Source organism: Stigmatopora nigra, chromosome 8 (assembly GCF_051989575.1).
Source record: "Stigmatopora nigra isolate UIUO_SnigA chromosome 8, RoL_Snig_1.1, whole genome shotgun sequence".
NCBI classification, from domain to species: domain Eukaryota; kingdom Metazoa; phylum Chordata; class Actinopteri; order Syngnathiformes; family Syngnathidae; genus Stigmatopora; species Stigmatopora nigra.
In genome coordinates this window covers 3,081,368-3,105,237 of record NC_135515.1, presented here as the reverse complement: position 1 = coordinate 3,105,237, position 23,870 = coordinate 3,081,368, and the positions used below count along the sequence as shown (strand labels likewise).

Here is a 23,870-nt window from a genome sequence, read left to right as displayed (position 1 = left end):
TTGATAACCCTACTGGATTATTTCAAATGAACTTGGAAGACTTTCCTAATGTGAGACATCTGTTGATATCATTTTTTTTTTTGATGAAAAAATGCAAAAACGTGCGTTTCGAGAGGCCAAGACAGAAAATTGACGATTAAATCACAACCATTTCAAGTTAAAATCATAAAAACCTGCTTTTAATTTGTGTTAAAAGTAGATTTTGTGGAAGAACAATGTTTTAAATTGCTTTTAATATCCTTTTTTCCAAATAAAATTCATATTTTGCATGTTTTTTCAAGTAAAAAAGCAACAAAAAATCCAAAGGATGACAAAGATCTTTACTATGGGTTTAAAAATATCAAAAAAGGATGAATACATTTTTTTTACGTAGAAATGAAAAGAAAAAGATAAATCATTAAAAAATTAAAATATAGACAGTATAAAGTATGTTAGGCAGTACGGTGTAGAAGTGGTTAGCATTTTCGCCTCGCAGTTCTGAGATCGAGGGTTCAAACCCCTTGTGGGTTTTTGCATATTTATTTTCATAAAAGGGCAACATCCTGTCATAAGTTAAATGCTACAAAATAAAATTCATAAAAAGTGATTGTTACTTGGGGGTCAAAACCTGAGAGAATGTTTTATTTCATTCAGATTTAATTCATATTGAACATTTTCTCAATGTAGAAATGTTATTTATTAAAAAAAAAGATTCAAGAAATGACAAAATGCAGTCATGAGAGAGCCATTAGATATATATTCACACATTGATATCAAATTCATTGACAGGTAATCATGAAAAAAATGCTATTTGAATAAAAGAAAAATGTTCACACATTTAAAAGGATTAAAAAAAAGTATTTGAAACTTTTTTGCAGAATACTTGATCTAATTTTCTGTTCTAAAAAGTTGTTTCACAGGTCAAAAATGCGGAAATATTTAGCGCGACCTCAAACGGCCTTCCGTCAATGTTTAGCGAACGACATCTTGGAATTTTCCAGAAGGAACCGACCACCCATTTTTTCTACAAAAAGCGGTTAATGAATATCGAAGGAACGGCAGTTAGTTAAAAACTTGAAGAAACCCTTCTCCTCCTTCTTTTTCAAATCTTCTCCCTCACACATAGTCCTTCCTCTCCATCCCTTGCGCCCCCGCCGACCTAGACGCCGAATACGCCATCCTAGAATTCCCATAGCGCTCTTGACTAGGTGGGCAAGAGCAGCAAAGCAACCCACCCCCCAAAACCAACAGGGCGGCGGCGGCCCATCCCACGTAGAGCGCGGCACCCAGCTCTCTCCTCTGTGCATCCGTCACCAACGGGTTGTAGAAATCCCGGATAATGGCGTGGGCCGACCAGGACACTGGAATCAACTGCATGACGCCCGAAACGATGAAGAAAACCCCGGAGACGATCATCACTTTGGCCTTGGAGGCTTCCTCTTCAATGCAGTTGGTGCATTTGGCGCCCGTTATGGCCACCAGGATGGCGACCACAGCCAAGAGGATGGACATGATGGTAAGTGCCCGGGCAGCCTGGAGGTCTTGCGACAAGGCCAGCATTGAGTCGTAGACCTTACACTGCATCTGACCAGTACTCTGGACCACGCAGGTCATCCATAAACCCTCCCAGATGATCTGCGCAGTCACGATGTTGCTCCCGATGAACGCCGTCACCCTCCACATGGGGAGTGCGCACGCCACGATACCGATGATCCATCCCAGGATGCATAGGGAGATGCCCAGGAGCTCCAGGCCCACCGACATCCTGAGGGTGGTGGGGCGTGGGTGGGGGGGTCTTAGGGACTATTCCTGGGGAGGGGGGCTTTGGGATATCTCCGGAGAAGAATGCCGAGATGGGATGCCGTTGGGGGGCTTTGGGGAGTATTCGGAGAAGACGAGTGGGACGTGTGTGAGAGCCCGGGAAGACGGTGTTTGGGCTTTATAGAGTTGGGTTGGGCAGGAGGGGAGGAGTCAGGTGAAAAGGGGGAGGAGTTTTGGCAAATAGGGGGAGGATGAAGTTAAGAGAAGACAAGACTCGGCTCTGACAAAGAAGCCTTTTACGGTTAAGAGGACCAAAAGGAGGCACTTTTTATGGCGTCCAATCGATTCCAATTCGTTCATGAAGAGTGGATGTCCAATCTATTTAAAGTGATGCTCTGTTCAAATGGTTTGTCCAATCATGTATTTGTCAAAAACTCAACCTGGGCCTTCCGCCGGAAAAGAATTAGCCATGTCCATTTGACAAACTGGTCGTCCAATCGTGAAAACGTGGGATAGTTGGCAGCAATGTAGTTTTTAGAAGACGATTGGACGTCAACAAGTGAAAAACCTATTTGGACAGTTTGAAATGATCAATTAAGCACAAGGATTCGACTTCCCACTTCAACTTGATTGGACGTCTTCCAGTGACAAACTTGTTTGAAGGGACATTTCTTCCATTACGGGATTGGGGGACCACTCAACTCTTGGACATCCGAGCTGTTGGAAGCGGGAGGGTTGGTCTACGGTCCAGGTCCAGGTCCAATTGCTGATGATTTTCCTTAGAACTGAAAAGTGCAGTTTTTGGGGGTAAAGATCCTTCCTCTCTTCTTCTCTTTCCCCAACGGGCATTGCTTGGTGGCCTTTAATCACTGTCTGTCTGCAGGACATCCTTGGAATTCTTTGGCGCAATGAGCGTCTCCTTAGATATGTGAACGCCACCCCCTTCCTTCCAATGGTGGCCATCTTTCCTCCCCCAACTCTCTGTGGTGTTCAACACGCCATGAAGCCAGTCCTTTGTTTGATAAGGTGACAAAGTAGACCAACGCTGTGGTTATCTGGGAGCAAACACTGACCAAACTGAAGGGGAAGATAAGGATGGCCAGAGGAAGAAAAACAAGAGTGTGACTTCCGATTCATACTTCAACCCAAATTTGAGTGAATTTTGAGTTTTGACTTTTACATTGGATACACATTCCTCCATTCGTTTTTTTTGTTTAACATCCAAAGTGTGGATTTTTTATTAATATAATTGCATTGAAAATATTTGCTACACAGCAAAAAAAATGTCTAAGCTATTTGGCATTGAGTTTTTTTGATCTGGAAACTTTTTGGTTAAGAGCAAATCTGTGAAATTAGCAAAAAATGGACAAAATGATAGTATTCTGCTAAAAAACTAAAGAAAGTAAAGTAAAATGCAGAAAAAATACACAAACAAAGGCCAAAGATCAAATTCTGCTAAAAAAAAAAAGATATATTAAAATTAAACAGAAAAGAATAGAATTCTTTTTGAGAAAGTTATTATGCAAAACAGTGAAAAAAGCAAAGAAAAAGTAAAAACTGCTTAAATGGTGGTACTTAAATTTAAATTCAAGAAAGTTTTGCAAAGAAAATGCCTCAAAAACGTGAATCCATTTTTTTTTCTAAGTCAAATGCTGCAAAAAAACCTAAAAACAAGTCCAAATGTATTCATCGATTTCAACACCTTCCTAAAACATTTAAGGCAAAAACGCAAGGTTCCCCTCCAATTTGCCACCAAGTCCCAGACCGCCACATTCAGACGTAGTTTTTCCGCTCGTAGGACCCCATAGGGACGGATCTACCAGGCGGGTAGACCAATCCGGACGGGGTCCCGTACCTCTTCTCGGGCTCGGGTGGGCAACTGGAGCATAGGAGTGCCCCACCGAGTAGCAGGAAAGCAGCCGCCGCCCAACCTGCGTACAACGCCGCCCCCATTTCCCGCTTCTGGGCCTCTGGGACCACCGGGTTATAGAAGTCCGACACGATGGCGTTGGCGGACCAGGACACGGGCACCAACTGGGTCAAAGACGCCAGGAGAAAGGCAGCCCCGGCCGCCACGGTGATCCGAGCCTTGGAACGCCGATCCTCCACGCAGTTGGTACACTTAGCCCCCGCGCTGGCCAACAGGAGACCCATCAGACCGGTCGTCACGGAAACCACGCTGAGGGCCCTGGCGGCCTGTAGGTCGCCGCTGAGGGCCAACATGGAGTCGTGGAGTTTACACTGCATCTGTCCCGTGCTCTGTACCACGCAGTTCATCCAGATGCCCTCCCAGACGGTTTGCGCCGTCACGATGTTGACGCCGATGAACGCCGAGACGCGCCACATGGGTAGAGCACACGACGCCAGGGCCAGAATCCAACCCAGGACCCCCAACGCTACCCCTAGAATCTCCAATCCCGCCGAAGGCATGGTTCCCGATTCGTCTTCTCGCTGTGTCGTCGCCCCGTCGTGGCTCATATAGGCCTGAGGGAGGCGGGGCCTCGGCATCCCCACGCCAAGAGCGTCAACCCCGAAAAATGGTCGGCGTGGTTTTGGGAAAATGACCTCGGTTTAATGATTCAACCCATCGGTGGCGCTACCTCTTGGGGAGAGTAAATATGGCTTATCTGGGATGTGGTGGTGGTGGTGGTTAAAGAGTAACGGAGGCGGTCCCGTGATTGGACAGCAGAATGCGGGTGTGCTGACTTTAGCCTTGACAGTTGGGAGCTTTCTCTTGGGGAAATGAGGCAACTAGTTAAGCCAACGTAAAACCTTTTTTTAATGGCTGCGGGTGTCTGGGAATAACACGACCTCGGAATTGGCGGACTATAAATTGTACTTTTTTCATAGTCTGGCTGGGCTTGCCATCAATACTCAAGTGCTACTTTTTGTTGTTTTTGTTGTTTTTACTCTGTTATGGTTAAAGTTAATTTTGTATTCTGATCAAATAGTAAACTGCTCTCCCAAAAGTGATAATATGATTGGATTGGATAACTTAATTCATCCCGTATTTGGGAAATTTAGTTGTCACAGTAGCAAGAAGGTGAGAATACAGACACAGAAAAAGACATTTTAGACGTAAATAAATAGGTATTAAATAAGTTAATAAATACATGAATAAATATATAACTAAATAAGTTTATTGCTGAAATATATATAGACTTAATATATATACTTAATAGACTTCTTAAAATGATACTTAGTAGACTTCTTAAAATGATACTTAGTAGACTTCTAAAAATGATACTTAGTAGACTTATACTCCCCTCTTGATTGTGAAGTGTTTCGCTGTTGTGACTAAAAGTCTATAAATACAGTTTTTCCACACTTAAAAAATGATTGTAACCTAATGCGCTAAATAACAAAAGTCAAGCCTTTCTCCTTCTATTTACACGATGATTAACCTTGTACCGTCCCCAAAAAAACAACAAGCAAGTAGGTCACGTTCATTTGTTTGTAGCGCTTGAAATAGGTCACTCAATCGCACTTTTGGACGGGATAACTTTTAGTTTGACTTTTTACTTTACGGCGTAATGCGACAGGGGGTCCCAAATGACGGAACCAGGTGATCAATGGGGTCTTTGTGTGGATCTCTCTTCCAATTTTGGCCCATTATCCCCTACCGGGTTTCAGGGCAGGTTACAAAGGAAGACGAGGCTAACAAGACCCCCTTTGTGTCCGTGACGTGTTTGCCTCGAAACTAAATATCTCCTGGCTGTCGTTGGAGGGGATGGGGGGGCAGTGGGGGGCCGGTGGGGGGCGCAGCTGCTACATTGTGCATAATAAAGTAGCCAAGGTGAAACGTTAATAACTGACTTTAATATAGAATTGAATATATAAACAGGTTGGTAAATATGTGCCTTGAGGTAACATTAATGTGTACAAAAATGCAAATGATACTTCAAAAATAAGGATTCATATAGTTCTTGTTTGATAAAAAGTACATTTTCACTCTTGTGGTTTTTGACTAGCTCCTATTTGTGATATACTGGCCTCTAGTGGTCAAGCTATGTACCATAAAAGGAGATGCACAATGTCTATTGAATTGCTGCAGAAAGTGTTGTTGTTTTTTAAAAATATTAAGTACAATAGTCCAAACTACACATTTTTCTTTAATGCTAATCTGGTGGTAAAATAATTTTTGCTGCCAACCCTCCCTTTAGCATGGATTGAACGTTTAGCATCGTCAATGGCAGCCGAAGAGTTAAGTACTGCTCAGTTATATTTAACTTTGAGGTACCTTCTTTTCAAGTTGGTTCTTTCCAATATATTCTTAGGCACATTTATTGTAAATGACATTTCCTATAAATTTTGGATCAGTTCCTATTTTTTTGTGGGGAATTCCTGGGTTGTTTCTGATGATTTTTGGGCAGGTGGTATTTAAAAGTTCCTTGTTAACTTTTTGGATGCCATTGAAGGTGCAGTACACGGACTACATCACACACACACACACATGCACAATTCTGGTTTTACTGAAATAAAATAAAAAAGCAATTGTTTCTGTATGAATGAATAAAGTCTGCATGAACTACAACTCCCCAGGGGGCCACTTCTTGCCCACGTGCTGTATGTTTGACACCATGACAAAATATTTATAATGCATATATAGATAGATAGAGAGATAGCAAATAATAAATGTAATTTGAATCCAAATTCCATTAACACTGAACATAAAAGTAAAAAAAAACCAAAAAACCCAAGTCCACCATGTCCAACCACGTCTCAAGACTCCCCCTGCAGGTCAAACAAGTAAAACCCATCACACATAGTCTGATTTTCCACGCCGACTATTAGCCACCACGTCGCCGACCTCCCTGCGCCCGCCACAGGGACACCACAACAGGGCCCCTCCGAGAACAAGCAAAGAAGACGCCGCCCACCCGAAGTAGAGCGCGTTCCCAAAGTCACGTTTTCCCGTTTCCTCCAGCAACGGGTCGTAGAAGCCCGCGGCGATGACGCGTGCCGTCCAGGAAACGGCGGTCAGCGTGGAGAGTCCCGCCAGGGTCAAGAGCAGCCCACCGAGCGTCGCCAAACGCCGTTTACCCTCCCGGTCTCGTCCGCAGTCGGTACACTTGGCGCCGGCCGCGGCTAGAGCCGTCCCCGCCACTCCCAGCGTGACCGAGACCAGTACCAAGGCGCGGGCGGCCTGGAGGTCCGGCGCCAACCCCAACGTCGAGTCGTGAACCTTGCAGTGCATTTGTCCCGTGCTCTGGACCGAGCAGTTCATCCACAAGCCCTCCCAGATGACCTGGGACACCAGGACGTTCTGACCCACGTAGGCGGCCACGCGCCACATGGGGAGGCCGCACGCCACCATCACGCCAAGCCAGCCCGTCACGGCTAGCGTCAGTCCTAGGAGTTCCACGCCGGTGGACGCCATCGAAAGAGAACCAGCGATATCGGATACCCGCCGCTCGGGAGTCCGACTCCGGGGCGAAACTCCATCTGTGCTCTTTATACGGCTGGAAGGTGGAGTCAGGGCCAGCGTTGAAGGATGCCCGCCAACCATGCCGGATGGAGAAAAGGGAATTAACCTCCTAGCTGCCATTGACATGGACAGACGTCAATTCCAATATAGAATGGGGACAAGTGACTCGGTCAAACCAAAGCATGGAGGCCTATCTTCTCCAACACTTTACCAACCAGCATTCCCTTACAGTAAATGGATTATTTTGTCTCCAATACATAAACACAATTTTAAAGCCAATTACTAGTGCTCCAAACATTTCACATGGTTGAGGGTTCGATTTCCCCAAGTCTAAAAATTCCATCTTCCTCCCAAAACTGTCTTTTCAGACCCAAACCTATTCCCAATGAATCTTACTCAGTTAAAAAAAAATCATTCATTTTCTTAACAAGGGGCACGGGGGGTGCTGGAGCCTATCCCAACTAACTCCAGGCACCAGGTGGGGTTGTGGGGACTAAAAATTCCATTTTCCTACCAAAACATGTGTTTTCAGGCCCAATGAATCTTTCCCAGTCCAAAAAAAAAACATTCATTTTCTGAACAAGGGTCATGGGGGGTGCTGGAGCCTATCCCATCTAACTCCAGGAACCATCCACCCTGAATTGGTGGCCAGCCAATTGCAGGGCTCAAGGAAATAGATAACCAATTACAGTCATATCTCAGGACAATTTAGAGTGGTCAACCATGTTGCATGCCACGTTACTGCATTTGATTTTTTATTCCTCCCATACCTCCAAAATAAAGCAATGAAATCAAAGCATAGTCCTATGTCAGCTTGTCCTCGACTTCTACATCCTATACCGACTCCCAACAAGGAGGATTATTAACAAGGGGAATTATTTATGCCTGGAGTAAATACCTGCCTCAGGCTTTTTTTATTGCCTGTGAGTAAACGCATTGTTCCTGCAAGGCCAGGTGAAATAAGAGCGTTCCTATCATTTACAAAGGTCATTCCGGATCACCAGTCACGGTGATGCTTATCTCAAAGTCCCACTATGGCCTCAGACATGAATTGGGTCCTTTTTTTACCTTCACTGGGCCAAAAACCAAGTAAAATGAAGCCAAAAAAAGTATAAAACACACTAAAATGCCATGATCGATGATTGGTTGGTTTCAACTATGCAGAGGCGAACGATGCCATAAATTGTATTTAGTGCATGACTTTAATTGTTATGGATCTTTGGCAGTCATTTCTGCATGAATTCCCCCCAAATAATTTAATTGGGGTGTAGAAACTCTTGAGTGGGCGGGGCTTTAAAGCCGTTATTTTCTATCCGTCCAATGGTTTCCTTAGTAATTAATTCTCAAAGTCTGCCCGCCATCAAAATGTCGATGGGTCGATGCTAAACAGGACCGGCGGCGCTATCTCGCAAACTTGGAAACCACTTAACCGTGAGGTGTAAATTTAAGAGCGCCGTTCCATTAAAATTCTTGGCATCCGTTTTTTCGTCGAATGGAACTCCCAGCTAACCTAAAAAAAATAACAAATTGCAAACCTGGGCAGTTTTATTTGGGCCTGGTTGTGAAGCAACGCAAATATTTCTTGGAAGAATTATTTTTATTTTCACTTCTTGGATTATTAAGAGTGTCTGCAGAGGATCAAAATATAAATAAAGCTTGAATCATAAGACTATTGGCTCATGTTTGTTAAAGTAAAATGCTTGGATGTGCCGCTAGGAGGAGAAAAAGACAAGGTGGAGGTTCCAAAAATATGTTGTTTTAAATTAAAATGTATGGGCTTGCATTATTAAAATGTGACTGTTTGTAAAATAATAATAATAATGGACTATAAGTCGCACTAACCAAAGACTACATGATTAAAATGAAAAAAAATATAATCAAAATGGAGTTTAAGTCACATTTTGGGGGGGGGGGGAGTCATTTTTTTTGTTTGAAACTAAGAAAAAAACTATAAATATGTTTACATAATGCTTTTATAGATAACTACAACCTAAAAAAATACAAAAAAACCCATATCATTTCCACTTGAGTTTTAGTCACAGGCCCAGCCAAACTATGGAACAAAAATACAGCTTATAGTCCGCAAAATACGGTACGCACATTTGACTTTTTGGAAAAAAATGTTAAGAAATCAAACGCTCTACACATCAGCCTTGTAATATTTTATTTTTGTCACCCCTTGACTAGCACACATTGTCACTACATAATAAAAACGGAGACATTCTTTCCTTGAACTTTTGTAGGCTTCCACATCTCGACAGATGAAACGCAAAAGAGTCGTGTGTCCCAATTTCAAAGCGTCTCTCATCACAGACTTCATTTTAAACATTCCTCCTGCTTTGGTGCAATTCAATCTGATCCCAGAGAAGGATGAAAGCTCACTTTTTTGAACCAGGACGGAGATGGGGGGCACACTGGCTCCATTCATTGGCTTCTCGTCGGCCACACGCCGCTCGCCGAGGCCACTCGCTCGTATACCGCCGGCGTTTTTTGGCGTGGATGAACAGGAACGGCGCGGACATCCACTTTCAGACGCGGAGAGAGGTCAGATTGATTTTTTTTAGGGGGGATCTGGGTTTGATTGGGCGGGAGGGTCGTTTTCAGCCATCGAATGGTCGCTCTGGATGGGCCGCTAATGCCAGGGAAAACTGATCATTTGAAAATAGCCAATCAAATAATGAGGTTTTATTCTGTTGATTTTGACTAATTTTCTGGTTGTATTATTTTTATAAATGTGGCTTATTTTTTTTTTGCTATTATATTAATAATATTTTAGTAATGTATTAGTTTCAAGATTCAATTGTTGTTTATTAGATGTGTTAGTTCAATCAAAAGAACTTTTTATGTAATACTATATATATAGAAATGCATATATATGTATTTCTAAATACAATAATCCAGTAAACCAGTTAATTTAGATCATACATAATAATTTTCAAAATCGCAAAGTTGGGTCACTCCAATTTTAACTACTTTTTTTTCTTTACCATGGATTTTCACATTTTTATGAACTTAGCAAGAAAAAATAGCAAAGAAGTGAATTCCTGATAATCAAGGAAATACTTTTAAGAATAATATGAATCACTTCCCTGATAAAGGTCTTACGTGTCAAAAAAAAAGGTTTGTTATGTGACCAAATATGGTCATTTCCTCTATTGAGGTCAACTTTTAAAAAACTTGAAAGATTAGGAACTTTGTCAAAATGGATTGTACACCTTAGTGGCAACAATGGCACTATCTTCTATCGTTAGTCTTCTTTAGTTATTCTTCTTTAGTTAGTCCTGACGTCTATCCAAGTCAATGACTAACAAAATACAGGGGGGAAAAAAAAACATAACAGTTTCGCCTGACATTAAACTTTTGTTGACATGATATCATCATCCGTATTTGCAATATCACGAGGTGACGCTACCATGTAAAAAACGCCGAGTCTTGTCATCACCACGCCTCCCTCGACTAAAAAAAGAGGCGTGGAAAGAATCCGGTCCTTCCAGAAAAACCAAACCGACAAGTGTCAGGTAGGCGGAGCCTCCCCGTCCCAAGAGAAGCGTCCGGAGTCCCTAAGTCTCGCAAAAAGTGAAAACAGCCTCTCAGCCATGGGGAGAATCGGCAAGGAGACGGCGGGTCAAATCATCAGCTTCATCGGCCTAGTCGGCGTAGCGGTCACCACCGGCATCCCCATGTGGCGAGTCACCTCCTTCATCGGCGCCAACATCGTGACGGGCCAGATCATTTGGGACGGCCTTTGGATGAACTGCGTCATGCAAAGCACGGGCCAGATGCAATGTCGCCTCAACGAGTCAGTCATGCGGTTGACCCCTGACCTCCAGGCGGCACGAGCTCTTGTCATCATCTCGCTAGTCTTCGGCTTCATCGGCTTCGCCATCACCTTCATCGGCGCCAAATGCACGGGATGCCTGAAACGTGACGGCCCTAAAGCCCAGGTAGTGATCGCGGGGGGATGCTTACTCATCCTAGCCGCCGTCCTGGTTCTCATTCCCGTCACTTGGTCGGCCACCATCACCATCACCGACTTCCAGAACCCGTTGACCGTGGAGACGCAGCGGCGAGAGATTGGAGCGTCCATTTACATCGGCTGGGCGTCCGCCGCCATTCTCATAGTCGGAGGGATCATCCTAACCACTTCTTGTCCACCTCAGAAGAACGTCTACCCTTATGCTACCTACCCTTACCCCAACGGGTCCACGTACGCCCCCGTTTACGCGCCAGCGTCCAGCCAGGCGTACACGGCCAGTGCGTCGTACTACCCCCCTAAACCGTACGTGGCGCCGTCTGGTTACTCGCCAAGGCAGTACATTTAAAAAAGGACTGAAGCGGTATGTACGTATGGTCGTATCTGGAGCCAAAGCGGCTATTTTTAGGGTATTGGATTTTAGTAGTAGTTTTCAGTACTCTACTGTAAATCAAACTAATAGGCAAAAATGACAAGGAATGATAGGAAAGACATTTTTTTGTGTTATATTGTAGTATTTCTTGAGGAGGTCACTCTGTATGGAAATAAGATTGGTCATTTATGGGTTGTATTATTTTGCCGTTGTTTGTATTGTTCCTAAAATATAGGCAGATAAGCATATATTGGGGGAAAGAATCAGAGCGACTGGAAGTGAAAAAGACCGTTGATTGGACGGCCGACATGCGTGTTTGCACGGAAGTTAAATGTTGGACTTTTATTTTTTATTGGTTTATTGTTGAATTTGTGTAAATAAGTTACGATGTATGAATAAAAAACTGAAAAATGAGAAAACTATGCTAGTGTGGTGTCAAATTGTACAACAGTTAACTCCTTGATTGCCATTGAATTCAATTGGACAGACTGCCGGCCTTCCAAGACCTTCTTAAATAGATTGGACATCAAGCCAATGCCATTGTATTAAATCACATGGCAGCAATCCCTCCTAGTTGGGATGAACTAGATGTTTCTATTGGTAAATGGCAAGCAATGAGTTAGGAGCAAACAGTCCTTGAAAAAGCCTTGAAATGTCTTCCAAAGCAGCTAAAATTCAAATTTGGATGAAGAAATGTGGAAAAGGCAAAGCACAAATCGAAAAACTTTAAGATTTGAAGCAGTTATGGAGTTTTAAGGCTTCTTGTTTAAAATAAGAGTCAAAATGTTGAATCTGAAAAGCAATGTAGTATTTCTTAAGGAAGTGACTCTGTACAAAAAGTCAAATGAAACCAATGTGTACTGAGAACCCCAAAAATAGTACAACCCTAGTAGCCACTTCACACTCAAATAAACCCCCACCCCCAATACTACTAACCAACTTCCAGTTTGAAAAACACAACCTTTGAACAACCAACCAATGGGAATCCAGCTTCTCGCTCGTTTCACGATGTCACGGAAGAAATGATGTCCATCTCGTCGAAACCACCACCTGCGCTCGGCTAGGAATCCCGCCGATCGGGTTTGACACCGGTTTCAGTTAAAACTCCGCCCCTCTGCCAGTTAAAACAAAGCCCAACGGGGCGACCGTCTCATTTGACGTCTCTTACCCTGTTCACACTCCACTCGAAAACTACAACTAATCCAAAATGGTGTCACTAGGCCGCCAAATGCTGGGCTTCATCCTAGCCGTCATCGGATTCTTGGGAACAATCATCGTATGCGCCCTTCCCATGTGGAAGGTAACCGCCTTCATCGGCGCCAACATCGTGACGGCTCAAGTCATCTGGGAAGGCTTGTGGATGAATTGCGTTACGCAAAGTACGGGTCAGATGCAGTGCAAGATCTACGACTCCCTATTGGCTCTACCTCAAGACCTCCAGGCTGCTCGGGCCCTGGTAGTCGTCGCCATCATCGTAGCCGCCGTGGGGATCATCCTGGGCATCGCTGGAGGCAAATGCACCAACTTTGTCACCGACAAAGTAGCTAAAGCTAAAGTAGCGGTAGCTGCCGGCGTGGTCTTCATCTGTGCTGGGGTTTTGGTCCTCATCCCCGTCTGCTGGTCGGCTAATACCATCGTGAGGGATTTCTACAACCCGATCCTGACCAATCCGCAAAGGCGAGAGCTGGGCGCCGCGCTCTACATCGGTTGGGGGACCGCCGCCTTGCTTCTTCTGGGTGGGGCTCTACTTTGCAGCTCATGCCCGCCTAAAGACGGACCAGAGTACCCGGTTAAGTACTCGGGAGCTAGGTCCACGGCTACTAGCCGGGCTTACGTGTGAGGGGAAACTGGATATGTTGAGGAAAAAGACTGGGACATTTTTTTTTTTTTTTTTTGGTGGACTGATTGGTTTTCTATGGGGAAACCAGACCGTTAACCAACCCCCCCCAAAAAAGGACACGAGTGCAGAATTCTGTCAGAAATGTGTGGTTTTGTATTGTAAACTAACCCGAAAAGAAATACCAATGACTAACTTGGTTCAGGTTCTGGCGGCCATGTTTTTTTTTTTACTTTTCCGGTTTCAGGACGAAGTAAGCTGAATTTTTCTTTGAAAAACTTACTTTTTAAGCAAAATGCGATGAAATTTCGCGCTATCCCACCCCAAAAAAAAATTAATAAGCTTTGTGTATAGACACCTATTGTCTTTTTGTGTATAAAATGTTGTGATCCAAATGTTTTTTTGATTTTACTGATATTTAATAAAGCATTTACTTCCATCGGTATATCAGTTGAGTTGTTTTTCTTTGGGAGTAAGAGTCAAAAGCAGTGCTTTTTTTTTCTAAGTAGGTTATTAGGGCGTTGGTCGAGAAAAGCAAGGAATGAGTATTGTTTTTGACGAAATACCGGTCGGACCACGTTCAAGTCCTACGCGCCAAATTTATGCAATCGGTATAAGCTGAGATTTTTGAAATGTCAATATTCTTCTTCCGCTTACGAATATTAAAAGTTATGTGTAACAAAGTCAGCATGACATGCAGTTTTGTTAAAAATAAATAAAAATATTCAGCGTTTGTCACATTTTGTTGGTTTGAATTTTTTCAATGCTGATTTTATACAGACATTAGTTAAATAAACATAAAATACAAAAGTAATATCTGCAAAAACATAATTACAGGCAAAGCAGTACAATTTAAAATGTAAGAAACTAAAAAAACAGTCTAGATGAGTTAATCTCTGACAGTATTTATGAAATGTGCTTATTTGGGGATAATACATTAAAAAATGGACCGTCTTAAATGATAGTGATGTTGTGTTGTTCATTCATGTTAAAGGTTACAATAGTTTAGCTTTTTTTCTTGATTGACTTTGGTTCCGGGTAAACCAGTTATTCGACATCTTGCAAAACTACACACTGACTCTCAGTTTTGGAGAAAAAAATCCCCCAAAAAATCTTTAAACTAGGGTCTGACAAACAGTAGTCATGTTTCTAATGTGTCATAAAAGATTTTAGGTTTGTGGATGATGCCACAAAATGGTTACGCATGTAAAAAGTGTCTTTTTGTTAAGTTTACACATTAGGAACAGTTTAATAGGGTCTAACAAATCCATTATACACAAATTTAAATACTTTAAGTGTGTTTCACTCAAAGTTCATTTCATTTATTTCCTTTCTAATACATAATGATACAGTTTCTGTGTTGTTAAATGCTACAAATTTGGACAACAACCAAATAAAACAAAGATGATGCCATTGACTGTGTGACTAAAGGAATGAGTGTCATGTTACATACCTTTGAATTGGCCGGCGACCTGTTCGAAGTGTTGTCTGTCCTAATCGTCTATCCCAATCGTTTGTCCCAATCAGTTGAACTTTAAATCCTAAAAAAAAAAAAGAACTTTTTGGTATTCTTGCAAAAATGGCAGAATTTCCTTAACTGTCTATTCCCTCTTTTTCCAAGATAGATATAAGTATAACTATAGTATAGTCTATTAAATACATATTTACAATTTTGTACTATTTGAACCTAATCCCACTGACACATTGAAATCATAATTTTGTTTATACAAAAAATGAGTTATGTAAGCCTCTTACGTTAACTAGCCAGTCATTTATCACATACAATGTACCTGCAGTAAGTAGTAGTAGTAGTAGTACTACATTAAGGTTATGTTAATGACCCACATGTGAATAGTGGTAGGCTTGTGCTTATAATTAATTAGCTTGATATTTACACAATAACGATACTATCACTACTACAATAATATTCAACATTATGAAACCTCAAACAGGACATAGAATAGCATAATAAAATCTAAAAACGCACCTTTGTATACCAGCTTTGTCCATAGTATTCCTTGCCTACACAGTTCATCATGAGTGACCAAAATACCATCATTTTTACACAACAACGATAGTACATCCCCTATAATTATATTCATCACTTTAAGAACTCCCATTGATTTTAATACATTTTTGAAGAACACACTAGATCGCAAAATAACTTTATAGATGGCAATTTAACATTGAGGCATCTCTGTGAAATGTTTGCTTACCGGAATCCAACGTAAGTGATCTTTGCGCATCGCGTCGGGATAAACGCACACTGATTTTATCAAACAATTAACCAACTCGTTAAACTTCGAAATAAGTTATATTACACTTTTGTTTGCATTGTTTTTTGGTAGCGGAGTGCAGCAAACTCATTAACGACGCCCGCAGGTGACATCCCAAGCTGTGGTTGACGAGGAATGTCATATTCACTGTAGCCACTGGATGGCAGTGTATCCTCCCAAATCAATCCAACTGTAAATACTATAGTACTATACTAGTAGACACACAACATTTTGACAACAAACAATTGAACATTACTCTGATTAAACGATTAAATGAAGCAACAATGTTTATTTAGAAGCCTTTTCTCATTGATTTAATCATTTTATCATTGCAGAATTCCTCCAAAATCACTTTAAATCCTCAAGACAGTGCAAAAAGTCATACATAATGATAATCAAGTCCTTTTATTAAGACCCAAACAATGACTTACTTTGCTGGTTTTAGGTCCAACATGGCTTTGCAGGAGCTGGGCATCATCCTCGCCATGTTGGGTGTGGCAGGAACCGTGCTGATCTGCGCCCTGCCCATGTGGAAAGTGACAGCCTTCATCGGAACTCGCCTGGTGGTCATGCAGGTGTTCTGGGAAGGCCTGTGGATGACATGCGTTAGCGAGTACACGGGACAGATGCAATGCAAACTCTACGACGCCTTACTGGACTTGTCCGCCCCACTGCAAGCAGCTCGCGGGTTAGTCTGTGTCGGAGTCCTTCTGGGGTGCTTAGGCTTCCTGGTGTTCCTCACGGGGGCGCGGTGCACCAGATGCCTGAACCACCCTCGCATCAAGGCCCGGGTGGTCCTGGTTTCGGGACTCATCTTTGGATTGGCCGGCTTTGTGGACATGGTAGCTGTGTCTTGGACGGCCAGCGATGTGATCAGAGACTTTTATAACCCGCGTGTGCCAGATGTACTGAAAAGGGAGCTGGGGGCGGCCATTTATATCGGCTTTGTGGCGGCAGCGTTGTTACTCGGTGGGGGTGGTTTGCTGTGCGTTGATGTGCCGCCAAAGTCCGGGGGTGCCGTACCTTTGGATGGGTATGTGCCGGCGGGGACACGTGGCGACAGTAGTTATGCTATCAAAAACTATGTTTAGAAAGGTGAGCTAGTTGTAAAATGATATTTGGGGAAGAAAAAGGTCAGGGGTGATGGAGAAAATGTGTACAATGTTGTTTTTCAAGATAAATTGTAATTTACACAATAAAAAAAGACTGTCGACTCATTTTCTGTGTTCTTTGAGTGCATTTTAGATTTAATATTGAGATTTTTTCAAATATATATTTGTCCCGGGCAACATAAAATGATGCGGCGGACCAGATTTGGCCCCCGGGCCACAGCTTTGACACATGCTCTTCCCATATTTTATTGAATTCAAGCAGGGTGGACTGTCCCATGGATTTTTACGTCAACAAGCATCAGTATCGGCTAAGTGATGCCAAAAAATCCTAAATTGTAACAAAACAAAGGCATGCCAGGTCTATCACATAAATGCTCCCTCTAGCGGACAAAAATCTTAACTACCACTAGTGGGACCCCCTGCCCAGTCCACAGATGATCATAAATGTGTCCAAACAAATCCACCATTAAAAGACCCATTAACAAACCACTACATTGCAAACCAGTTAATAAAAGCTCTTCTTTATGATTCTAAACAAACTTTGTCATTGTACACAAAAAACAAAACTTCTCCTTTAAATGAGCTTTTTCGCAGAGAGTCAAAAAGCCAACAGAGAATCTTTTGTCCCGCCTGCCTCGAGCTGCCAAGGTCAGATTGTTTTGATAGAATGTCAGAACAAACAGCAAATTCCTGTCGGGTGGAGTCTTTCTCTGCTTTCTAACCGGTTTGTCGCGGCCGCAAACCCGGGGCGACATGCGCTGGCACCTGGAGCTGGCCGGGCTCGGCTTGGCCCTTTCCGGGTGGCTTTGCGCCATTTTGACCCGCTGCCTGGCTTTATGGACGGTGACCGGCACGGTGGACAACTCCACAGCCAGTTTGCCGGTCTATTGGGACGGGGCTTGGCTGGAATGGGATCACTGGGACTTGTTACGAGACGGTCGGCTACAATGCTCATTCTATGAGTCGTTATTGTCACTTTCTGGGAGCTTCAGGACGTGGCGGGCATTGATCATGGCGGCGGTTGGTGCCGGGGCCTTTGCGACGTTGGTGGGGGCAGCTGGAGCTATGTGGTTCCCCAAACGGGGTCAGGTGGGTCAAACTAAAATTGCCTGATTACAAATACCCTATGATGAAAGTACTGTGTTGCGTCCACATCCCCTAACACAGGATACGTAGTATTTTTATAATATGTTTTTGGTCAACATGCATAACTGGCTCATCAAGTTCTCTTGCCAACAACAACTAACGCAAGTAAACGTTTGTGATACGTTGATCTCGGACACTTCAAACCTTGCCTACTGACCAGTAGGCTGGGATAGGCTGCGCCACACCTAGTGGGCATAAACAGAACTGAAAATAATCAATTGAGTCAAGCTCCAAAAACCATACACTAACAATCTTCCAACATAACTCATTGAACCTCTACCAGTTTCTGATTTTGACGAAATATGAACAAAATGCTATGAACGTAAAACTGTATTTTTCAAGAACTCTAAAGCCAAACTATCCTCCCAATTTCTGGACCACTCAGGTCAAGGTGTTCTCTGGGGCCTCGTACCTTTTATCCGGGGTCCTGATTCTAATCCCAACCGCCTGGACTTGCCACCACAGCAGCCAACCACTAGAGGGAGCAGCACACCTAAGAAGAGACTGGGGACCAGCACTTTACTTGGGATGGGTCGCCTTTGGGCTAATGATGGTTGGAGGGACTGTGCTAACCACGCTATGTCCTACCGCCGAGGCACCAACCGGGGCAACGGAGGTTCCGACAGCCCCCTACCCGGAGGACGGGACCACTCACCCATTAAACAGGATCAACCGGGCTGCCTTCACGCATAGCCAGTACCAACGTGCTACGGCACCCCTCTGACGTACGTGAAATGAATTGAATGTCTGTCCCTTTAAATGGCAGACAATGAGGTAAATAGCATGAAATGTATTGATTGTGTGGACATGGAAAAACTTGAAATTTTGATTGTTTTATTATTTACTGTATTTTTCCAATTATTGATGCAAATGGGGTATTTTTCTTCTCTTTATCCAATATTGTCTTTTCTTCAACCACTATCTTTTCCTCTTAAAAAATGCTAAATAATGTCTTCAAATTCATTTTTAATAGAATTTCCAGTTCACATTTTCATAGCCAACTTTAACATTACACAATGGTTCTTAATATTTGTAACTTTACTCATAAAATGTTTTCATTTTGTACAACTTTATTCCTTAAAATTTACATGTGCAATTACAATTCTTGGCCTATAGTTTGTTCACTCATAACAGTTTGTTTGTACATTTTTTTTAAATGTCATCAATGTACATCTTAGTTATTAATAGTGTCATTTTTCTTTCTGTGGTACTTGAGCGGCTATTAATAAAGATGATCCTGAGCCATTTTTGTTTTAAAGATCAACTTCCTAACTACTCTGACCTCACAAGACGACCAATCCATTCTGCCTGTCCCAGTCGAAATAGATTGGTCGTCAATGAGGCTGAAAAAATGAGCATTCAGAGGCAGTCCTTCCGCTTTAAATGAATTAAATGTCAATCATCAAGGGCGGAAAATGAGTTAAACAACCATTGACAAGAATCTGTCGTAAAATAGCGTAGCGAGTAAACACAAGAGCACTTTTAAAGAGTGAATTATAGTGACAAAAAGATTTTTTTTTTTAGAATTTCTCTTCACCTTCCTCTACGTCCTTCAAACTGATGACCTCCACCGAGCCTCGACCTTTTGTTTCGCAGCGAATCAGCTCGCCGAGTTCCCTGAAGCAACCGGGATCCACCAGACAGACCTACAAAGATTTGGGATTTTTTGTTTTAATTAGATGGATTCTTTCAAAAAGGCTGTCAGTCCTAACTCACGATTTCCAGGTTGTCCTCAAAGTCTTCGCTTTCGATGACCTGCAGGAGAGACTTGACCTTCTCTTTCAGCCGTTTGGCCTCTTTTCCCGGGAGGAGGAGCCGAAGTCTCATGTGAGCTCGCTGGATCTGCATGGTTTCCTTCAGCTGCTTGATCACCTCCAGAGCCTTCGAAGCAGAAAAATGAGAAAATGTCATCAGCAAAAATCCTATAAATCCCTAAAACTATTCCAACATTTTTACACGACCTAACGTCATCAAAAGAAGCCACCAAACTAACCCAAACTGCGGCCCGCGGGCCACTTTCGGCCCACTAGGCTGTTTAATCCGGCCCGCCGACGTTGTCCAAATTTTGTTATTTTTCCAAGATGGCTCCATCACACAGAAGCCAGTGGCAGTAGCTATGTCCACTCTTATTTGTTTTTCGTGTTTTACAGCCCCTTTATCTTTTTTTCAATGACATTTATATATTTCTTAATACATTCCTTTTGACTTGACTTTGTACTTTATACTTTTTACTTTAATGATGAGTGATGAGTATGTTAATACTTGAGTCCTTTTTTAAGTTTGTCTTTCATATGTACTGTTAACGGATGCACTTTTCTATATGTATCATATATTGTTCTCACCTGCTGCTTGGTGCTCTTGTTTGTATTAACAGAAAAATGGATTTCCTTCATGCCACGTTCAATCAAGCTGACGGTGTACGGCCTCTTGGTGTCGGGGTTGACGCACTTGTCCGCAACGATGGTGGCGATGTCCCTGAACATGGATTCGAGCTGACAACTCCGCTCCTTATCGGACACCTGAAGATCTCCTTTGGCCAGAATCTGCAAAAAGTGACATGATACAAAAAAGGTCAAGGAAACCCCATTCAAAAACAAAGGGGCAACTTGTAACTGTAAGCTTCAATAGGATTGCTACTGAACCATTTTGCAGATCTCAGTCAGGTTGTCTGTCCCGAAAGCTTTGACCAAATCGTCCCTTTTAGCCACTTGTCCTTTAGAGACGTTGGTGAAAACTGAGTTTGTCTGCAAAACCTCATCCAGATCTTTCTCTCTGTCAACAAAAACACGTGACCTTTACCATTAACACATGGCTTTGCCTCGTTTGGTCTTAATACAAGGCTGATATTGAATCATATTTTGAGAAACTAGGGAAAATTTAGGATCAACTTACGCCCCGGAACGCCAGCAGATAACTTTGTTTTTGTAGCAAGCAATTTCGAATCGCTTGCCTCCTTTCTTCATCCGGACCACTGCTACGTTCGTGAGGCGTATTTGGTTGGTTGGTGTGAATATGTTGGCCATGTTGAACGTCTAACTAGTAAATAATTTGCATGAAAATTAAAATTGTTATCAAAACAACTGCGCGTGTTGACGTCCTTTCCGTGTGTTGCAACGACAGCAATCTGCCACGAAACACCGATGATAAGCAGAAGGTTCCGCCGAGCGAGCATAAAAACAAGTTATAACAAACGTCGCTAGAGGGCGCTAAAGAGCTTAAGCACCAGTGCAATGCTCGCAAAAAGTACAGAGAAAAAGAATTGAAGCCACTGTTCTGCGCGCTTGGGTTAAATAGGAATTTAGGTGAGGCGCCTGTTGTAAAACTTCTCGCAGCTCTTTTCTTTTACACTTTACATCGAATCTGCAACACGTTGTACTTCTCGAAACGTGTTTGATGAAGTCCTAGTTTTTTTCCCTTCGCCTTTCCTGCCTGCACCGTCTCAAGGGCGATGTTGTCATTCTTTGCCAGGTCTGTTCTCAAAACATGTAAGTCACTGATGCTATATTGCGTTATTAAACGTCACATTCTACAGAGTCATCCTTAAAACATTCCAAATAACCCCTTCTGGACTTAACCACCAAAAGTGACAACTAACAAATGTTGTTCTCCAATGATCTGTCAATAGATGTGTGCCAAAGTTCATAGCTAGTGCTGCACGATTTTAGAAGGGAAGAAATCGAATTGCAATTAAATCAAACTTGACTGCTATTTTGTCAGATCCCACAATTAAAACATGTGGTTTCATAATCTTGAGCCAACTACATCCCAAAATTATATTAGCAACCTACTTTTCCTCTTGCTAAATGCTTTCACTACATTTCATTTTCCCAGTACTGCCGTCTAGTGGAACAACATGGAACTACATCATGTGACAATTTAAGAATTGACCCTGGCCCCCCATATTATTATTTTTTTAAACAGACGGGGGGTTTGGACCCTGCGGCCACACAATCATCCGAGCCATGTCATCATCCGGGGGTCCCACAGCCCCTTATACCACCTTGGCCATCAGCCACCCAACGCCAACCATCACACAGGTGGAACTACACCGGCCTGACAAGCGCAACGCTATGAACAAAGCCTTCTGGAGGCAAGCAATGATGCCCACGTCCGACAATCTTACCTGTCCAAGTTGGTGACCATGTTTGTGCCCCCACCAGGGAGATGGTGGAATGTTTTAACCAGATTTCAGACGACCAGGAATGCAGAGTGGTGGTCTTCTCAGCCGCGGGGAAAGTCTTCACGGCAGGTAGCATCACCTATTTAAAGTTTTGTCTTATTTATTGTTGCAAAAATGTAGTAGTACTTCAAAAATAATGTTCAAGTAATAGTAATTATTTAACTGTTATTCTGTATGTTAACTTATTAAGGCATGACGACTTACCTATGTCATTGAAAATGTTGCATTTGTGCAGGAATCGATCTGATGGACATGGCCAGCGATATTCTGCAGCCTGAGGGCGACGACACGGCCCGGATTTCTTGGAACCTCAGGAAGTTCATCCAAAAGTACCAGGACACATTTTCAGTCATAGAGAAGGTCAGTCTTGCCGGATAGGATGTTGTCTTGGTATTATTTTTGACTTATTGGTTGAATTCTTTTGATTTAGTGTCCAAAGCCAGTTGTCGTTGCGGTACACGGAGCCTGCGTGGGAGGAGGTAGGATCATGTCACTATGTTGGAATTTGAGAGAAATGATTCCATGTTGGGGTATTTTTTTACCTTCTAAAATGTCTTCATCAGGTGTAGACTTGATCACCGCTTGTGATATCCGCCTGTGCTCTCAGGATGCTTGGTTCCAAGTCAAGGTATCTTCAGTGAAGATGGAAATATGACAGCACCTCACTCATATTTGACACAATTAAAAAAAATAGGATATACAGCAAGGTTTTCTGCTGAAAATGAACACCAGCCCACCAGGCTTATAAAAGCACTGGCCAATCCCATTTTGCATTTAATCCAAAATCATCGACTATCTGATGAACATTTTTTTTATCCAGAGATGGAAAAACTTATCTTTTTCAAAGCTTGAGCTGTAACTGATGGGATGAGTTAAAATTTGAAAAATATACCATAATGCAGGAAGTAGACGTCGGTCTGGCGGCGGATGTTGGAACGCTACAGAGGCTTCCGAAGGTCATTGGCAGCCGCAGGTATGCAAAAAATAATTATTTTGGGGGCAGAATCCATATGATACATTTTAATACAAATACAAACCACATTTTTTTAACCTGCTTTCCATCCCTCTAAATAACCTTTTTACTTTTCACTCCCCTACAGTCTCGTAAACGAGTTGGCTCTCACCGCCAGGAAAATGTATGCCGATGAAGCCTTGAACTGCGGACTGGTCAGGTAAATGCCATTTTTCATTCTATTTCTCGAATAAGTCCAAAAGCAAATTACCTTTGTGCGTCCAGCCGAATTTTCTCCGACAAGGAGGCCATGATGGCGGGGGCGCTGGAGGTGGCCGAGGAGATCGCTGCCCGCAGCCCGGTGGCTGTGCAAGGCACTAAAGTCAACCTGATCTACTCCAGAGACCACAGCGTCGCCGAGGGACTTGACTACATGGTAAGGAGGGCCTTCCATTGTCCCACATCGAAATGAATGGCGTCCTGTCTTGTCCACTGCAGGCGGCGTGGAACATGAGCATGCTGCAGACCCAAGATTTGATGAAATCGGCACAAGCTTCCATGGAGAAGAAGGACGTGAAGAGCATCAAATTCTCCAAACTGTGAAACAAGCTCATGAGCTTCAAATGTCCAAAAGAACACGATCATGTGCAGTTGGTCGGTGTCCTCATTTTGGTGCCATTTATGTGGCCAAAGACGCTGAAAAGTGCAATTCTGACAAGTAGTGAATTGTGAAAATAACATTTGTACATGATTTTGAATGTTTAATCTATTAAATGCTTGGAAAAAAAATGGAAGGCTGCTTTTTTGGAACGTTTGGGGTCGTGCTCATTGATTTTCTACATTGCAAATTTAT

The 23,870-nt window shown here is 42.8% G+C and overlaps 9 protein-coding genes across 11 annotated transcripts; 5 read left to right on the top strand and 4 right to left on the bottom strand.

The window, feature by feature from the left end:
• Positions 1–299: 299 nt before the first annotated feature.
• On the bottom strand, positions 300–2,889 carry LOC144200116 (claudin-3-like). Its single transcript, XM_077722041.1, has one exon. It carries the CDS (start codon positions 1,741–1,743, stop codon positions 1,096–1,098), a length of 648 nt encoding a protein of 215 aa, XP_077578167.1. The 5' UTR covers positions 1,744–2,889; the 3' UTR covers positions 300–1,095.
• A 514-nt stretch (positions 2,890–3,403) lies between these two features.
• On the bottom strand, positions 3,404–4,326 carry LOC144200115 (claudin-4-like). Its single transcript, XM_077722040.1, has one exon. The coding sequence runs from the start codon at positions 4,246–4,248 to the stop codon at positions 3,514–3,516; it is 735 nt and encodes a 244-aa protein (XP_077578166.1). The 5' UTR covers positions 4,249–4,326; the 3' UTR covers positions 3,404–3,513.
• A 2,173-nt stretch (positions 4,327–6,499) lies between these two features.
• Positions 6,500–7,130, bottom strand: LOC144200620 (claudin-4-like). The gene has a single exon (XM_077722866.1). It carries the CDS (start codon positions 7,118–7,120, stop codon positions 6,500–6,502), a length of 621 nt encoding a protein of 206 aa, XP_077578992.1. The 5' UTR covers positions 7,121–7,130.
• A 2,452-nt stretch (positions 7,131–9,582) lies between these two features.
• LOC144200850 (claudin-6-like) lies at positions 9,583–16,718 on the top strand. The gene is made up of 2 exons (XM_077723188.1): positions 9,583–9,712; positions 16,073–16,718. Exon 2 carries the CDS (start codon positions 16,080–16,082, stop codon positions 16,716–16,718), a length of 639 nt encoding a protein of 212 aa, XP_077579314.1. The 5' UTR covers positions 9,583–9,712; positions 16,073–16,079.
• On the top strand, positions 10,696–11,937 carry cldnf (claudin f). Its single transcript, XM_077723185.1, has one exon. It carries the CDS (start codon positions 10,765–10,767, stop codon positions 11,488–11,490), a length of 726 nt encoding a protein of 241 aa, XP_077579311.1. The 5' UTR covers positions 10,696–10,764; the 3' UTR covers positions 11,491–11,937.
• LOC144200851 (claudin-like protein ZF-A89) lies at positions 12,654–13,796 on the top strand. The gene has a single exon (XM_077723189.1). The coding sequence runs from the start codon at positions 12,722–12,724 to the stop codon at positions 13,352–13,354; it is 633 nt and encodes a 210-aa protein (XP_077579315.1). The 5' UTR covers positions 12,654–12,721; the 3' UTR covers positions 13,355–13,796.
• A 653-nt stretch (positions 16,719–17,371) lies between the features above and the next one.
• Positions 17,372–19,130, top strand: LOC144200849 (claudin-4-like). The gene is made up of 2 exons (XM_077723187.1): positions 17,372–17,828; positions 18,271–19,130. Exons 1-2 carry the CDS (start codon positions 17,493–17,495, stop codon positions 18,607–18,609), a joined length of 675 nt encoding a protein of 224 aa, XP_077579313.1. The 5' UTR covers positions 17,372–17,492; the 3' UTR covers positions 18,610–19,130.
• sbds (SBDS ribosome maturation factor) lies at positions 18,835–21,354 on the bottom strand. The gene is made up of 5 exons (XM_077723184.1): positions 20,778–21,354; positions 20,528–20,657; positions 20,228–20,428; positions 19,602–19,766; positions 18,835–19,531 (listed from the first exon to the last, which is right to left on the bottom strand). The coding sequence occupies exons 1-5, from the start codon at positions 20,906–20,908 to the stop codon at positions 19,406–19,408; spliced, it is 753 nt and encodes a 250-aa protein (XP_077579310.1). The 5' UTR covers positions 20,909–21,354; the 3' UTR covers positions 18,835–19,405.
• Positions 21,100–23,788, top strand: ech1 (enoyl CoA hydratase 1, peroxisomal). Of its 3 annotated transcripts, none has more exons than XM_077723183.1 (10): positions 21,100–21,187; positions 21,807–21,975; positions 22,046–22,134; positions 22,301–22,425; positions 22,496–22,544; positions 22,629–22,693; positions 22,968–23,038; positions 23,166–23,237; positions 23,303–23,453; positions 23,516–23,788. In XM_077723183.1, the coding sequence occupies exons 2-10, from the start codon at positions 21,848–21,850 to the stop codon at positions 23,618–23,620; spliced, it is 855 nt and encodes a 284-aa protein (XP_077579309.1). In that variant the 5' UTR covers positions 21,100–21,187; positions 21,807–21,847; the 3' UTR covers positions 23,621–23,788. The 3 variants fall into 3 exon arrangements, with proteins under 3 accessions (XP_077579309.1, XP_077579308.1, XP_077579307.1); XM_077723182.1 differs by having other exon boundaries at positions 21,124–21,353; positions 23,516–23,786; XM_077723181.1 differs by having other exon boundaries at positions 21,125–21,370; positions 23,516–23,782.
• Positions 23,789–23,870: the final 82 nt, after the last annotated feature.